This window comes from Papio anubis, chromosome 8, assembly GCF_008728515.1.
Source record: "Papio anubis isolate 15944 chromosome 8, Panubis1.0, whole genome shotgun sequence".
Taxonomy (NCBI): domain Eukaryota; kingdom Metazoa; phylum Chordata; class Mammalia; order Primates; family Cercopithecidae; genus Papio; species Papio anubis.
Window position 1 is genome coordinate 62,831,885 of NC_044983.1, and position 17,806 is coordinate 62,849,690.

The 17,806-nt window shown below is 36.5% G+C and overlaps 1 protein-coding gene across 22 annotated transcripts in view; it reads left to right on the top strand.

Annotated features, from left to right (window-relative positions):
* The window catches only part of CSPP1 (centrosome and spindle pole associated protein 1), a 137,540-nt gene that overhangs the window by 25,238 nt on the left and 94,496 nt on the right, over positions 1–17,806 (top strand). For 16 of the 22 annotated variants that reach the window (XR_004185841.1, XR_004185843.1, XR_004185842.1 and 13 more), the window contains 4 exons: positions 4,063–4,143; positions 5,820–5,918; positions 7,611–8,026; positions 15,378–15,476. Coding sequence is in view for 18 of the 22 variants with exons in the window: in XM_031669606.1 (XP_031525466.1) it covers positions 4,063–4,143; positions 5,820–5,918; positions 7,611–8,026; positions 15,378–15,476 (695 nt within the window). In the remaining 4 variants the exon portion in view is untranslated. The remainder of the gene's footprint in view (positions 1–4,062; positions 4,144–5,819; positions 5,919–7,610; positions 8,027–15,377; positions 15,477–17,806) is intronic. The other 6 variants (XM_009213137.4, XM_031669613.1, XM_031669620.1 and 3 more) reach the window with 3 other exon arrangements.

A 17,806-nucleotide genomic window follows, 5' to 3' on the forward strand; every position in this document is an offset into this window, starting at 1 on the left:
GCAGTGGATTTTTAACTGGTTATATGTGATAGGTAGTGATAAGCATCATACTTTCTTAAATAGCCTGTGAAGAGCATGGTAACTGTGTTTTAAGACAGTTCTGCATGTAGAGACTGTCATCTTTTTGTCTTAAATTGCTGCTCAACTTGTTAACTGATTTCCTTGTGCTAATTTTCACTCCAGGATAAAAATTCAAATTCCTTAGCATGGCACATGTCTTTCATGTTCCAGCCTGACTCCCTGGGCTTATATCTCATTATCTTCCCCTTCGCTACCTCTTCTTCTTAGGTGGAGTTTTCTTCTGGTATCAGATATTTACTATTTTCTCTTGTAGGTTTTGCATTACTCCCTAGGTAAGATTTTTTAAACAGATAGTGGTGGGGGACATAAGAAGAAATTGCCTTCATGAAAGTAGAAATCTTTAAATTCAAAGGGATGTGAAGGAGTTTTTTTTTAGATTTTTTTGTTTGCGTGTGTGTGTGTGTGTGTGTGTGTGTGTGTGTGTGTGTGTGTGTGTTCTGAGACAGTCTTGCTCTGTCGCCCAGGCTGGAGTGCAGTGGTACGATCTTGGCTTACTGCAATCTCCACCTCCCGAGTTCAAGCGATTCTTCTGCCTCAGCTTCCCGAGTAGCTGGGACTACAGGCGTCCACCACCACGCCCAGCTAATTTTTTTGTGTTTTTAGTAGAGCTGGGGTTTCACCTTATTGGCCAGTCTGGTCTCAAACTCCTGACCTTGTGATCTGCCCATTTCAGCCTCCTAAAGTGCTAGGATTACAGGCATGAGCCACCGCACCTGGCCAGTTTTTTAGATTATTAAGAATATAGTCGGCCAGGCATGGTGGCTCACGCGTGTAATCCCAGCACTTTGGGAGGCAGAGGTGGGCGGATCACGAGGTCAGGAGATCGAGACCATCCTGGCTAACACGGTGAAACCCCGTCTCTACTAAAAATGCAAAAAAATTAGCCTGGCGTGGTGGCAGGCGCCTGTAGTAGTGGCAGGTGCCTGTAGTCCCAGTTACTCGGGAGGCTAAGGCAGGAGAATGGCGTGAACCCCGGAGGCGGAGCTTACAGTGAGCCGAGATCAGGCCACCGCACTCCAGCCTGGGCGACAGAGTGAGACTCCATCTCAAAAAAAAAGAAAAAGAAAAAAGAATATAGTCTTGTAGAGGAGCAGTATTTCCTGAAAATTAGAGAGAGTCTTTTGTTCACATTTGAGAAGGTGGGAATGGAAGGGAAAGCAAGAGAAAAATAAAACTACACAGAATATAGGGAGCTGGCTGCAGCTTCCTGGACCCCCTGAAATATGTATGGTTTCCAAGTCCCACTCATATCTCTTGTGGCTTCCAGACTTGGATTGCATGGATATTTGAGTTAAAAAAAGAAAATCAAATCTTTTAATTTTGCCAAGAAGAGTTATTAAAACAAACAACTACCATCTTTTTTCCTGTTTTAATTAATTTTTTTTTTCCTGAGCCCTTCCTGCCCAGAGATGATTTCCTGTTTTTAGGATAAAAGATGCTTGACCGTCTAAACACAGAAAAGACATGTTCTCACGGGAACAGTTTTTAAATTGAGTCAGTTAATTAATATCTCCAGCCCAGACCTCCATCCTGAACTTCAGACTTTTCTAGCTGGCTGCATAATTCACATTTTCACTTTGAAATCTACCTATTATCTTATGTAGACCATGTCCAAAAGAGAATTCTTGATTTTTGTTCTTCCCACCCTCATGCCTGATAAACCTGCACTATCTGTAGCCTGTCCTTTTAATTTCCTTTTTGTTACAGTAATTATTACCTTCTAGCATGCTATATAATTATTCTTCATTATGTTTATTATTTCTTTTTCATTTTCCCCAGCTTGAATGTATGCTTTTGGAGGGCAGGAATCTTTATTTGTTTTTTTCAGTCCCAAATGCATCAGAGAGTTTGGGCACATGGTAGGCACTCAGTATTTATTGAATGAATGAGTGAATGAATGAATGATTAAAATTTAGCTTTTTGAAAAAACTCACTATGTTGTTCTTTTTTTAAGAATTAAAAAATTTTTTTTTGATAGAGACAGTATAATAATAAAAAAAAAGTTTTTTTGTTTTTTTTTTAAATACCCAAACTGATCTCGAACTCTTGGGCTCAAGTGTCCCTTCTGCCTTGGCCTCCCAAAGTGCTGGGATTACAGACATGAGCCACCACTCCCAGCCTATGTTGTTGTTATTGTTTATTCTTTTCATTTTATTGAAAATTTCGAACATCATTCTTGACCCATGTTTGGAATGGGAAATTGCTCAATGAAGGAGTGAGGATGTTAAATCTATCTTCCTGGTTGGAACTGTGAATGGGTTTTTCATGCATTTATAACTCTACAAAATAATTAGGTTTATAATGTACTTCAGTATATAGGAGGTAAAATCACTCAGGGATCTGGTCATGTGTCTTATTTTTTCTTTGTCAGATAAGTTTAGAGTTCCATACAGCCAACTTTCAAATTAGCTTTTGTAGCACAACTCATTTGTAAATTCAGATTTAATGACACTTTATTTATTTTTGAGACAGAGTCTCACTCTATCACCCAGGTTAGAGTGCAGTGGTGCTGATCTTGGCTCACTGAAACCTCCACTTCTCGGGTTCAGGGGATTCTCCTGCCTCAGCCTCCCAAGTAGCTGGGACTACAGGCGCGCGGCCCCAAGCCCGGCTAATTTTTTGTGTTTTTAGTAGAGACGGGGTTTCGCCCTGTTGCCCAGGCTGGTCTGAACTCCTGAGCTCAAGTGATCCACCTGTCTCGACCTCCCAACCTGCTAGGATTACAGGCATGAGCCACCCTGCCTGGCCAGATTTAATGAAACTTTATTAATCACTGAGTTTTGCTAATTACTCTCTTTCCATAATGTTTTGAATACAACGCTATTGTAGTAGTTAATACATTGTTTTGTGGTTATTTGCTTACATATCTGTTTCTGCAACTGAATTGTAAATCCCTTGAATATAGGGAAAATATATTTGTATCCCTACCACCTGAAAATAGTACCTGCATAGTATTAGATGGTTGCTAATTGCTTGTTTAGTGAATAAGTAAAAGGCATGGAATTAGGCCGATTGACAATTATTGATTGATTTAATCCTTATAACCTAGTGATGTGTAGATGACATTATTTCTGTTTTACAGACAAGGAAACTGAAATGAAGTGAAGTACATTATTCCAAATTATTTGACTACTAAGTAACAGTACCAGAAAGTTGGAGATCATATGTATTTTTTTTTACCAGTTGGGGATCATGTGTATTTTTTTTTTTTAACCAGTCCTTTGTATTTGCTTTACAGCTTTCAAAGGGATTTTATATTTTTTATCCTCCTTCATCCTTATACCAGCTTTGGTAGGTAGGCAGAGCAGGTACTATTCTCATTTTACAGAAGAAAGTGTCTGTCGAGAAGTTAAGTGACTTCCTCAGTGTTACACAACTAATAAGTGCTTGGGCTAGTCGTAGATCCTAGGTCTTTTGACTGCTAGTCTAATGCTGCCTCTACTACACTGCGTTACTTAAATGCTTAATGAACAAGATTGGAGGAACACATAAACAACATTCATAATTTATATCTATTGGCATTTCAGTAGATATTCACTCACATAATTATAGGAAAAATAGAAAAAAACTGTTGTGGCATGCATTAAGGTATTTGTGAGGAAGTTTAAATGTGCCTTGAGAACAAAAAGACAGTAGAACACTGATAATGAAGAGTATGTGCTTAGAAGACGAATATAAATTGGGAAAGTTTTTCTTCATGCTTCTAATCATCTTGAATCAATAGACATATATATATTGCAAATGAAAATTAAGGCCTGATTTTCCCTTTCAGGAAGTTGTTGATTGGAAGAAAATTCTCTTTTTTCCAAATGCTTTTGGTATGGTCTATATAGATTTGTAGTTTCTGTCTTCATTCCATTTCATTCGTTTGCTTTGCATAATGTAATACTAGTTTAGAATGTAGAATGCAAAGACACATTTATGCAACATATTTTATAAAGGCAATTAGGTAATATATTTTTTTAATGTGTATATATACAGACAAATTTTCTATCTACGAGTGAAACAGATCCATCTACTTTGGGAGTTTCTCTTCCTATTGGTGAGAGGTTATCTGCTAAGGTAGGTGGATAGGAGTAGTTATTGTGGGTAGCAGTTTTCCCAGGCATCAAAATCATAAAAGAACATACTGCTGATTTAAATGCAAATGGAAGATCACATCATTTCTCCATACTTGAATATATTTCTTTTTCAAAAATCCATGGAGTCATGTTTATGCTGTTTAAAAAAATTTTCTTGAACACATTTGTAACCATATAATTGTATATTTCTTTAATATGTTGATTCGGTTGCTGTATTCAGTTATACTTAACTGAATATTCAGAATTCATTTTTTTCACCATGGGTTTCTGACTGTAAAGTTTATGCTATGTAACACAGTTATTGGAATGAGTGGATGTGAAATTATAGTGAGCTTTTATGTCGGGTGAGGGTAAGGGTTCTTTGAATGTGTGATTCTGTCACTCCATTAATACACGTGCATGTTCCTTCGTGGTGAAAGTGATAAAGCACTGTACACCTCTCGTAGTGACTCAGTCTCACCAGAGTATATCAGAGATCATGAAATAGTATATAAGACAAAATTGACAGTTAATAAATTTCAAAAGACAGACCTAGTTTCTTTTCTATTTTTTTTTTTTTTTTTTTTTTTGAGACAAAGTATCGCCCTGTCGCCCAGGCTGGAGTGCAGTGGCACGGTCTTGGCTCACTCAACCTCCGCCTCCCCAGTTCAAGTGATTCTCTTGCCTCAGCCTCCTGAGTAGCTGGAGGCAGGATTACAGGCGCCTGCCACCACGCCTGGCTAATTTTTTGTATTTTTAGTAGAGGCGGGGTTTCACAATGTTGGCCAGACTGGTCTCGAACTCCTGACCTCGTGATCCACCCGCCTCTGCCTCCCAAACTACTGATGTTACAGGCGTGAGCCACCGCACCCGGCTGACCTAGTTTCTTTAATACTTTTTTAGATTGTGTTGTTTTAGTGACACGGGAAATGTTAAAATTTAAGAACATTTTCTAATCTTACATATTTGTGCTTTAACAGAACATTTCATTATAATGTTTTATAATCTATGATAATTTTGCGTTTTTAAGTTTAAAATATAAAGGATCCTTTTTAACCTTGGAAAGGAAATGGTTAGCTGCAGGTGCTTCAGGGAGTGGGTTGGGGCATTAGGAGAGGGAGGTGTCCTTGAGAAGGAAAGAAGGAAGGTAACCCCATCATATCTCTTTGGAAACATGCTAATGACAGTTCTCTTGGCAAACACAATCATCATATTTACTAGTGGGAGAGATTTATCTCTGAATGCTTTTGGCAGAATACACCTGGTTTGTCTAGGATTGCTGTTGGGAATCAAACCTGCAATCTATGGATTTATGTGGCATGGCTCTTTGGAAAATGTCATCTAAGCTCTGTTAACTATTGGAGTGTAAAATGGAGATGTTTCATGAACGAAGCAACTCCCTTCTATTAGAGACCTCATGTGTTAATGGACCAAAGCATGTAGTCGTGCATATTCTTACGTGACAAGAAAGACCTGGGGAGCTGTATGGGTGTCCTCAAACCTCTTCCGACTTCTCCCATACCTTTCAGTGACATTTGTCCTTGAAATTATTAGTAAAGCTTGATTCTGGGTAAGAGTTCTGATATGTATGATTCAGATTTGACATTCCAATATGACATTGAGGTATTTTTTTTCCTGAAGGTGAAGTTAACACTGCCTTTTGATTTTTATTTTAAGGAAAGGTTGAAACTTGAACGTAACAAAGAATACAATCAGTTTCTCAGGGGTAAGGAAGAATCCAGTGAAAAGTTCAGGCAGGTGGAAAAGAGTACTGAGGTAGGTTTTGCTTTTGAAGTAAATCTGTACTACCACATGTTGAATATTTTGTACTTGAAAAGGTTTTTCTATTTTAGACATTTTACTTTTTTTTTTTTTTGTAAATACTTGCAAAATTAAGCCAAATTAAACCAAACACAGGACATTTAAATGTTTAGTTTTGAAAGTTGTTTTATCTCATATTGAAGAACTTTTAACATGTAATTAGGGAGATTTAATTTTAGAGGTCAGTTTTGTTAAGTGATTTTCATTTATTTTTAAAAATTTAAATGAGTTTTTATGTTGACAATTCCTAGCTCTCTCTATATATATATATATACTTTTTTTTTTTTTTCAAAATTTAAGGATCAGTTAGCCGGACTTGGTGGCAGGTGCCTGTAATCCCAACTACTTGGGAGGCTGAGGCAGGAGAATTGCTTGAACCTGGGAGACAGAGGTTGCAGTGAGCCAAGATTGCGTCACTGTGCTCCAGCCTGGGTGACAGAGCGAAACCTGGTCTGGAAAAAAAAAAAAAGAAGGATGGTTGATGTATCTGGGGCCAAACCATTCAAAACATTTACCACTTTCTGTATCCTTTGTGTTGAGAATTTAATTTGAAATATTTTGAAGTAATATCTCCTAGGATAGGAATTTGCATTTAGTTTATCCTCTCCTTCTTTCTTTTCTTTCTTTTTTTTTTTTTTTTGAGATGGAGTCTTGCTCTGTCACCCAGGCTGGAGTGCAGTGGCACAATCTCAGCTCACTGCAACCTCCGCTTCCTGGCTTCAGGTGATTCTCCTGCCTCAGCCTCCGGAGTAACTGGGATTACAGGTGCCTGCCACCATGACTGGCTAATTTTTGTATTTTTAGTAGAGATGGGGTTTCAGCATGTTGGTCAGGCTGGTCTTGAACTCCTGACCTCGTGATCCACCCGCCTCGGCCTCCTAAAGTGCTGGGATCATAGGCGTGAGCCTCCGTGCCCTGCCACAGAAAGGTAAAATTTTCTTCAAGTTTTTTTTTCTAAAAAAAAATATATGGGCGATTAATGTTGCCTAGGCTGGTCTTGAACTCCCAGGCTCAAGCAATCCACTGGCCTCCACCTAGAATTTTTATTTAATAAACTAACTTCTCATTAACTGTACAATTTGATGGGTTTTAGAATATGTAAACCACAATCAAGATAACGAGCCTATCCCATATCCCCCAAAGTGGTTCTGGGACCTTTTGGAATCTGTGTGTCCTCACTGTCCTCCACTCATTCCCACACTGTCTCCAGATCTTCCTGACCTGACTTCTATCACCCTAGACTACTTTACATTTGATCATTTAATATAAATGGATCATACAGGATATACTAGTTTTGGGGGTGTGGCTTCTTTCACTCAGTATGATTATTTTGAGGCTCATTTGTGTTGTTGAATGTATGGATAATTCATTCAGTTTTGTTGCATAGTAATGTTCCATTGCATGGCTGTATCAGCTTGTTTATCCATTCCCCTGTTGATGGACATTTGAGTTATTTCTGGCTTTTGCTATTACAAGTAAAGCTTATATGAACATTCATGTAAAAACATATATATATATATATATATGCGTAATTAAACAAACATCAGAGTTAAAATGATAGACTAAGTATAAATTGAGGGTTTAATTACCTTATGAGAGATAGTTTCTCATCAAGTTTTGTTTCTTTTTTCTTTTTTAATTGAACAGCCCAAGAGTCAAAGAAATAAAAAACCTATTGGTCAAGTTAAGCCTGATTTAACTTCACAAAAACAGACATCTTGCGAAAATTCAGAGGGTCCTAGAAAAGATGTCTTAACTCCTTCAGAGGCATATGAAGAACTTCTGAACCAAAGACGACTAGATGATGAACTCGAAGTAAGGAATAGAAGAATTATTAAAAAAGCAAATGAAGAAGTAGGCATTTCCAACCTAAAACATCAGAGGTTTGCAAGCAAGGCTGGCATTCCAGATAGAAGATTTCACAAATTTAATGAGGATCGTGTTTTTGATAGACGGTATCATAGACCAGACCAAGATCCTGAAGTAAGTGAAGAAATGGATGAGAGGTTTAGATATGAAAGTGATTTTGATAGAAGACTTTTGAGAGTGTATACAAATGACAGGTATTTACAACTTCATTTTTATTTTCTTTATTTGCTTAATATAGCAAATTAATTGTTAATATTTGCTGCTGTTACTTTTTATCATTATAGTAGGGAGAAGCAGTTTTATCATAATTAATTCTAAGTTGCTGTCAGTTTTAAGATGCATCATTATTTTATGTCCCACTGAGGGGAAAAAGAAAACACTCAAGGTGGCGGCCGTGTTATAAAGTTGGAAAACTGAAAGGCTACACCCATTATGTAAAAGTATGTGAATTGTCCCCACAGAAAGGGACAGAGAGGGAATGCCCACGTCCCAACCTTGTCAGTGAGTGGAGAGTAAAGATACAAACAGCCTTCCCTGAGAATTTGAAGTGTAAATTGGTACTGATTCAAGTTCACAGTCCAAATTCATACTGCCAGTAGTGTCCAAAGAAACCTTGAGGCCAGAATTCAGAGTTTTCTCAATTCATAGTGCTCTTGGATGAGGGGAAAAATAACTGTCTGCAATAACTTGACATAAAACCAGGTCATTGGCTATTCTGACTTCATATATTAAAATGTGGCCAGGTCTGGTGGCTCATGCCTGTAATCCCAGCACTTTGGGGGCCGAGGCGGGCAGATCACAAGGTAAGGAGGTGGAGACCAACCTGACCAACGTGGTGAAACCCCATCTCTACTGAAAATACAAAAATTAGCCAGGCATGGAGGCGCACGCCTGTAATCCCAGCTGCTCAGAAAGCTGGGCAGGAGAATCGCTTGAACCCGGGAGGCTGAGGTTGCAGTGAGTGGAGATCACGCCACTGCACTCCAGCCTGGGCGACAGAGTAAGAGTCTGTCTCAACAGCAATAACAAAAATAAGTAAATAACATAAAACGTGTGAAAAAAGGATACCTTAAAATAGATGAAATACAGTTTATTCCTGTAGTCATAAGTTTTTTCAATCAGATTTTCAGATGGTTTTCAGTTCCTTTGAATGTTTTTGTGACAGTATTTATAATTTCTTAACTGCTACAATGAGGGTTTATTGTTGTATTTATCATACATTGATACTTGCCATAGTTTAACCTAACTTGTTTTGGAGTTAGGAATGAATACCTTACGGTCTCATATTTGTCATTGACTTGTTTACTTGACAAGTGTTAATACATTTTGAGCAGCTTTTGGGACCTGCTTTATTTACTAGTCCAAATAGATTAGTTTTAAAGTATTTTAGAAAAAATTTTCAGGGGTAATGCTGTACATTTAGTATTCTGACTATTACGATACAAAGCTTTTACAGTTCTTTGTCTTCTACATTCTGTAGCTGTTATGTCCTCACACAGTACTTTTAATATTTACCTGATTTAGGTAATTTGATTGATTAAAATTTGGAAATGGCAATTATAGTTTCTCTAATCTGAATCTAATTGTTTATACTTAGAAAATTCTCCAAATCCTATAATGTTATATTTGAAAATGCTTATATATGAAGGTAGTTAAAGGCTGACTAAACTAAAATAACTCAATTGGGGAACTGCAAGTACTCTTCAACTCTTGGTGTGATGATGTCTCCTTTGTACATGAGAACTTCCTTTCCCTTTATGATATTTGTTTACCTTTAGGATGAATGTAATGCATACCTTTTTAAGTTTGGAATTTTAAGAAACATATTATAATGGTAGCTTCTTTGATTTTTATATATTTTAATCTATTACTTTTATAATTATACCCTGTGATAATTTTATACATGAACTGACAAATGAATATCATTCTATTTGAGAACTATCGTATCTTCTTATGTATCCCATAAATAAAATAAATTCCTTCTATATAAACTTTCCCAAATACTATTTAAGAATAGATTAAACATGAGGTTGAGTGAGAATAATTCTTGTTAAATACTTTAAAGTGTTTCTTCAATATACAAATCATATTTTATATATTTTTATTTTGTTATTATATCAACTTTGACATCTCCAAGTGTTTTTTCTTATGTGTCTCTTTAACAATTGAATTTAAAATTGGATTTACTTCAGATTTGTAGATTCCTTATTTCCACCAAAAAAAAAAAAAAGATTTCAGTCATTCAGTAGTTTATAAATCAACTGGTTGATAGGAGAAATGACTGTATTTGTGAAAAGCTTGAGACTAAAGAAATGTGGAACTGAGTTTCATCTCTTGCTCCAAGCATTTATTCTTAACATACTGTGCAATCTTGATCAGAAGTTCTTGACAAAAAATAATTATAATGTATCATGAGAAGTGCACAGTTAATTTTCCTTAATTCTTCTAAGTTTTCTTTGTTCTTTTTTTTTTTTTTTCCTTTCCTAAAAGTCAGCATCTGGTCAATTCTAGTTTTGGTTTATAATAATTTTTTATTTTTGGTTTCAATTTTTCTCTACCCTATAAACATTTACTTTTTTCATATACCATAATTATTAATGAAATATTTCCCCATACTTAAATATGGGGAAGCTAGCTGGGCGCGGTGGCTCAAGCCTGTAATCCCAGCACTTTGGGAGGCCGAGACAGGCGGATCACGAGGTCAGGAGATCGAGACCATCCTGGCTAACACGGTGAAACCCTGTCTCTACTAAAAAAATACAAAAAACTAGCCAGGCGAGGTGGCGGGCGCCTATAGTCCCAGCTACTTGGGAGGCTGAGGCAGGAGAATGGCGTGAACCCGGGAGGCGGAGCTTGCAGTGAGCTGAGATCCGGCCACTGCACTCCAGCCTGGGCGACAGAGCGAGACTCCGTCTCAAAAACAAACAAACAAACAAACAAACAAAATAAATAAATAAATATGGGAAAGCTAAAACTTTTCTCAGAAAATGATGTTACCTTCCTAAATCTGTATCATGAATCACTGACAGTGTTCTTAAATAATTAACAAGGTGGTTAACACTGTAATTGACAGTTGCATTGTGTGTGTATATGTGTTGTTTATTTATTCATATTTACCAATTTAAGTAAAATTTATCATATTTTAGGAGCTTTCTAAAGTAGAATGTAATAGCATGTCCTAAGATACTTTGAAATTTATAGGCTCTATTTAAATATAGTAATCCTAGTCTTATTTATTAACTTGAATTGTAGAAGTTAATATTTTACTTTATTGTGTTTTACTTTAACCAATGTTAATGAGTAAAAGAAGTTTTACTTCTTAATACCCAAAGAAACCAGGTACAGGGTAGATGGGATTGGTAATAGAAAACAGTGCTACCAAAGTAAATATAAAAATTGGGAAAGAATTGAAAACAAAGAGAAAACTGGTTGTCCACAGTTAACATCTCAGAGTTTTTCTGTAGCTTCTATTTTTTTTTTTTTTAAAGATTAACATGTGTTCATTTTTAGGATAAAGTTGGCCTGTACCCTATACCTGGTTTCTTTGGGTATTAAGATTTTTACCTGATCAGCTAGAGTTGTTGACTCATGTCTTCAAGGAAATAGGGAGAGAAATATTTTTTTCATTTAAAATATTTTTTTTTTTTTTTTTTTTTTTTTTAGTTAGTAGGATGGTGAAATCATTTTGCAGTTATTTTATTCCCTCAATCATATCTGATTTGCATTTCAAAGTTATGAGTTCTGTCCCTTTCTGACAAAACCCAATATATTAAGGTGTGATAAGTGAACCTATATATTAAAAGCCATAGAATATTTAGGTAGATTTTCTATGGCTACACCACCCTGGAGCGTGCCTAATCTTGTTTGATATTGGAAACTAAGTAGGCTTAGACCTGGTTAGTAATTTGATGGGAGAGTATTTAGATAGATTACTTCTGGGTCACAAGGATAGTCTTAATCTGGTACTCTCACAGTGAAACAGAAAGGGCTTCCAGGGACAAACTGAACCTAAACTGAACCCCTGAACTTTGGTTAGAATCAGATGGTTCTTAGATATTAGGTGAATGCATTACTTTTGGATATTATTGTCTGTCTGTTTCCCTTTAATGTTGAGATGATTGAATAAAGAGGTAACCATTCTAAAACCACTGCTGATTCATACTAGTTGCTTTCTTCAGAGAGGACTTTTTTTGTTCAGAAAAGGTTACAACAATAAATTGTGAGACCATAAAAGCTGTTTAAGTGAACTAACAGAGGTAGTTCAGGGTGATTAAATGCTAAATTTATTAGAAATATAAAGGGCACTTTTAGTACATGAAGGAAATGCCATAAAAATTTTAGGGATATTTTAATAGAGAATAAGGTGGCTAACTTTCCAAACTATAGTTTGGCTTTTCAGCTTAATTTCCCTTCAAGGTTTCTTTTTTTTAGGTCTTATATTGGTAATTTAAAAAAAAATTATAAAATCTATATTTGTAAACAGTAATTCTTCCTTGACTTAAAAAAGATAAATCATGTGTCATTTCATAAAATTGAATAGTATCCCTAGGATTTTATCTTTTTAGTGAAATGCTTATTTCTGCTCTTTTTTACTCTCTTACACATTTTTCAGTCTTGATCTTATTATAATTGTTGGTAACAAAGTGGACTTTTATAATCTTGTAAATGATTTTTTTTTCTTCAGTGAAGGGTATACCTTAGAATATCTTTTTATATGTGCTGTTCAGTAGGAAATCTTTTGATTTTGCTGTAGATTTTAGCAAACAGACCTTAACCTTATACATAAATAAAATCATTTCTTAAATTAATTTAGGATGAACTTGGAAAATGACCTCTTGTGTTTATGGCATTTGCTTTACTATCTGTATACACTGAAGAGCCTGTAAAAGATTTTTTAGTGTGGATACCTTGGGTGCAGTGGTGATGTAAAGATAAGCTAGAATTATTAATCTAAATATTATCTTCAGAAAACTTAACTAGTAATGAAGGAAGCCACAAGCCCTATGTTAATTTTAGAAGAAGCTTTTGTATATCTCAGTGACCTTTAATTCTGGGACCCCAAGTTATGCTTTTAAGAATTTGTAACTTTACATTTCTATTTAATTTTTTTTTTTTTGAGACAGGGTCTTACTCTGTTACTCAGGCTGGAGTGCAGTGGTACAGTCTTGGCTCACTGCAACCTCTGCCTTCCAGGCTCAAGCAGTCCTCCCACTTTAGCCTCCCAAGTAGCTGGGACTACAGGTATGAGCCGCCATGCCTGGCCTCTGTTAAAGATTTTTTAAATAAAGATTTATTATTAAAGAATGTATATAAATAAATTATTTTTATATATAATTTTTTTTTGGCATAGATACCTCTTTACTACACCAGTGAATTTGCTTTTTGTGTTGCGTTGTGGGTTCTCAAGAAAACCTCTAGGTGATTTGCTAGGAGGATCCATAAGGACTTTGGGTATAGTTGTACTCACAGTTATATTTATTACAGCAAAATGATACAAAGCAAAATCAGCAAAGGTAAAAGGCACATGGAACAAAGTTTGAAGCAAACCAGACACAAGCTTCCAAGGGTTCTCTCCCAGTGGTATCACACAGGAGATGCTTACTACCTCCAGCATTGAATTGTAACAATATAAGGAAATGTCTACCAGGAAAGCGATTAGACACTCGGTGCCCAAGGTTTTTATTGTGGGATGGTTACATAGGCATCCTGTACCTGGCATGTACCAAAATTCCAGACTTCCTGAAGAAAAGCAAGTGTTTAGCATAAACTATAGTTTGTGCAGTTTAAGCACAGTGAGCTGCTCTTATCAGTTCTGCCAGTGGTTGTAACTCTCCCAAAATCTGTATTCCCAGGTGCCAGCCAAGGGTCAACTACATAGTCAGGCTTTTCTGAGGACAGGCAGTCTCAGGCCTGCTCTGTTAACCTTTTTGGCATTATATATAAAGATCCAGTATAACTAAATCTGATTGCCTGGCAGTGTTAATTACAAATTTGAATTTGAGTTTGTATTTACCTGTTTGTTAAGTGGTGTAAGTAGGGAATGACACTAAGCTGATGTGTCATTCACACATCAGAATGTGTGTGTGTGATGAATGTGTGTGTGTGATGTGTGATGGATTAAAAAATGGAAGCCATTCATGCGTTATGCCATGTGATAGTTACTAAGATTAAAATTCCAAATAGTGTTTTCTCCACAGATGATATTGACAGTGGCTTGTATGATGGAAACAAGTGAAGAAAGAGTTTTATATGCTGGTTCTGTGGAGAGTGAGAAGTTTCTTTTTTTTTTCTTCCGGAAAATTGCCATTTTTCTTAATCTGATAATGAAATTCACCTAAAATACTGAATACCACTTTAACAACCATATTTCTTTGTAATAGTCCTCTTGAGAAAGACAGTATAGTTGGGTAACTCAACAGCCACGTAAAGAAACTTTGAAATGATTATGAAATGCTGATTTTCATGAACGCCGATAAGTATTGGTATAAAAAGTCATGTTGGTTTCTATGGTATGAGAAATTAAGCTAAAAATAAAATCAGTGTTTGCCAAATGGAAAAAAGATTGATTGAAAAACATTTATTCATTATTATTTTCCAAAAAGGTTTTTAAAGAAGAAAATAGAAAACATGCTAATCTTTCTTTTTGTTGTTTATGACCTCGTAAGTAAAGTTAGCTAATCATTTTCCCTGTTAATGTTTTCCATTCGCCTATCAGTAACATTTATTCTTTCCTGTGATTTACAGTGTTAGCAAATGTCATGGTTTGTTACATTTGATTTAATTTACAGACTGCTGCTGTATTTTTAAGTTAAAAAGGTTATGACAGGGCGCGGTGGCTCATGCCTGGAATCCCAGCACTTTGGGAGGCCGAGGTGGGGGATCACAAGGTTAGGAGATCGAGAGTATCCTGGCCAACAGGGTGAAACCCCATCTCTACTAAAATACAAAAAATTAGCCAGGTGTGGTGGTGCGCGCCTATAGTCCCAGCTACTTGGGAGGCTGAGGCAGGGGAATTACTTGAACCCGGGAGGCAGAGGTTGCAGTGAACCGAGATCGCGCCACTGCATTCCAGCCTGGCGACACAGCAAGACTGTGTCTCAGAAAAAAAAAGAAGGTTATATATACAATGAAATAATTCACAGACTCTATGAATTTTGATTTTAAAAATGTTCTCATTTTGAATTTTGACTATAATCTTTGTGAGTGTAGGGACTGTGTCCGAATACCCAGTAGGTGTTCGGTTCACTTTTAAATAGAATGATAAAAAAGTGTTAGTATATTTGTAGTTTTAAAAATCAAAACTTGTAGAAAGTACATTAAAATAATTTATAATCTTTTTAGAAAAGATTATTACATTTAAACTCTTAGTGTCTCATTAACCAGCAGATCATACAAATTCTATTTAATTTTAGAATGTGTTTATGGTAAAACTTCATTATAACACTTTGTTCCCTTTAATGTTGCCAACATCAAATGTAAAACCACCAAAGTGTTATAAGAAGGTCTGTATGTGGAACATTCTTTATAAGCTAATATGTTTTTAAGGATGCACAGGAATAGACGAGGGAATGTGCCTCCTATGGAACATGATGGGGATGTTATAGAACAGTCAAACATAAGAATTTCATCTGCTGAAAATAAAAGGTACAGTATGTAATATAAATTCTCCCCTTTAGTTATTACATTGTGAAACAGAATGTGCCTTAAACTGGCTAACTGAAAAAGTAGAAAGGTATAGTAAATTAACAGCCTTTCTTCTTAGAAGTGAATTAAAGGAAAAGAAAGGATGAGGAGGTAGTACTAAATGAAAATTGATAGTACTTTACAGCATTCTTTTAAAGAACAAGTTTTTGGTTATAAAGTGTGCCAGGGTGTTCTGAAGATGTCCCTATCATTACGAAGTATGTAAATTTGTTTGAAATAATAAAAGAAATAAGTATAATTTAATGGACTAAAAACTTAAAATATCTTAGAGTCATGGTGATGCAACTTGACTGGAAATAAATTGAAAATGTGGCTGGGCCCGGTGGCTCATGCCTGTAATCCCAGCATTTTGGGAGGCTGATGCAGGTGGATCACTTGAGGTCAGGAGTTCAAGACCAGCCTGGCCTGGCCAACATGGTGAAACCCTCTCTACTGAAAATACAAAAAAAAAAAAAAAAAAAAAAAATTAGCCAGGCGTGGTAATCCCTGTAATCCCTGGTAATAATCCCTGTAATCCCAGCTACTCAGGAGGCTGAGGCAGGAGAATAACTTGAACCCCGGAGGCAGAGGTTGTGGTAAGCTGAGATAGTGCCACTGCATTCCAGCCTGGGTAACAGAGTGAGACTCATCTCAAAAAAAAAAAAATTGGGAATGTTCCTGTGGTGTGAATTTTTCTTTCAAAAGTTTATTTTTGATTTTCAGTTTATCAAGTAGATAGCTTTTATGCTTACTTTGTAAAATTAGTGCTCGTATATATTTCTGTCGTGTTGAAAGGAAATTATATGTATTTTATCTTTAAGTTCTCTTTCTACTCACAGTTTTTTATCATTTTGTTGGCATTCCGGTGTTGTACATAAGGATAAATGGTTTTGAATCTATAGTATACAGTGAATATGATGTCATATGTCAAGAAAGATGCCTATTTTTTCTAAGAAAAATAATATATAAACACTGCTTGCAAGAAGATAATTTGCTGTTTCGTTCTAATCAATTAAGTTTCCTTTGAGGACTTTTTTCCCCTTGTTTCAGTCTTCCAAGAAAGGAGGGGTTTTTTTGTGTTTTTTTTTGTGTTTTTTTTTTTTTGAGACAGCTTTGTTGTCCATGCTGGAGTGCAGTGACATGATATAGCTCACTGAAACCTTGACTTTCCAGGCTCAAGTGACCCTCCCACCACAGCCTCTGGAGTAGTTGGGACTACAGGCATGTGCCACTATGCTGCCTAGTTTTTTAAAAAAAATTTTTTTTAAATTTTTTTTTTTTAATTTAGAGACAGGATCTCCGTTGTCCAGGCTGGTCTTGAACTCCCAAACTCATGGTGGGATCTTACAGGCATGAGCCACTGTGCATGGCCAGGAAGGAGTGTTTTTAGGAATGATCTTTTCTAAGTGTGTGCATAGGTCAGCCTTTCTCTTCTTTTTTTTTTTTTTTTTTTAAATTTATGTGCACGTTTCTTTTTTCTTTTTCTTTTTATTCTTTTTTGAGACGGAGTCTCACTCTGTCGCCCAGACTGGAATGCAGTGGCACGATCTTGGCTCTCTGCCTTCTTGATTCAAGTGATTCTCCTGCCTCGGCCTCCTGAGTAGCTGGGATTAGAGGCGCGCGTCACCACGCCTGGCTAATTTTTTTTGTATTTTTAGTAGTGATGGAATTTCACCATGTTAGCCAGGCTGGTCTCAAACTCCTGACCTCAGGTAATTCGCCTGCCTTGGCCTCCCAAAGTGCTGGGATTACAGGCGTGAGCTACTGCACCCGGTCTTATGTGCACTTATATTCCTTTTTTTTTTTTTTTTTTAAACTGGGGTAACTTTTTTTATGAAAAAGGATTTTTTTTTTTTTTTTTTTGAGACAGAGTCTCGTACTGTCACCCAGTGTTGAGTACAGTGGCGTGATCTTGGCTCACTGTACCCCCTGCTTCCCGGGTTCAAGTGATTCTTCTGCCTCTGGCTTCCAAGTAGCTGGGATTATAGGCGCATGCCACCATGCCCAGATAATTTCTGTATTTTTGGTAGAGATGAGGTTTTACCATGTTAGCCAGGCTGGTCTCAAGCTCCTGACCTCAAGCGATCTGCCCACCTTGGCCTCCCAAGGTGCTGTAATACAGGTGTTAGCCACCACACCCAGCCTGAAAAAGATTTTATTTGAGAACTTATATAGCCAATGAAGCAAGCTGAACATTTTTGTTTTTGTTTTTGAGATGTGTCTCACTCTTGTTTCCCAGGCTGGAGCACAATGATGTTATCACGGCTCATTGCAACCTCCACTTCCTGGTT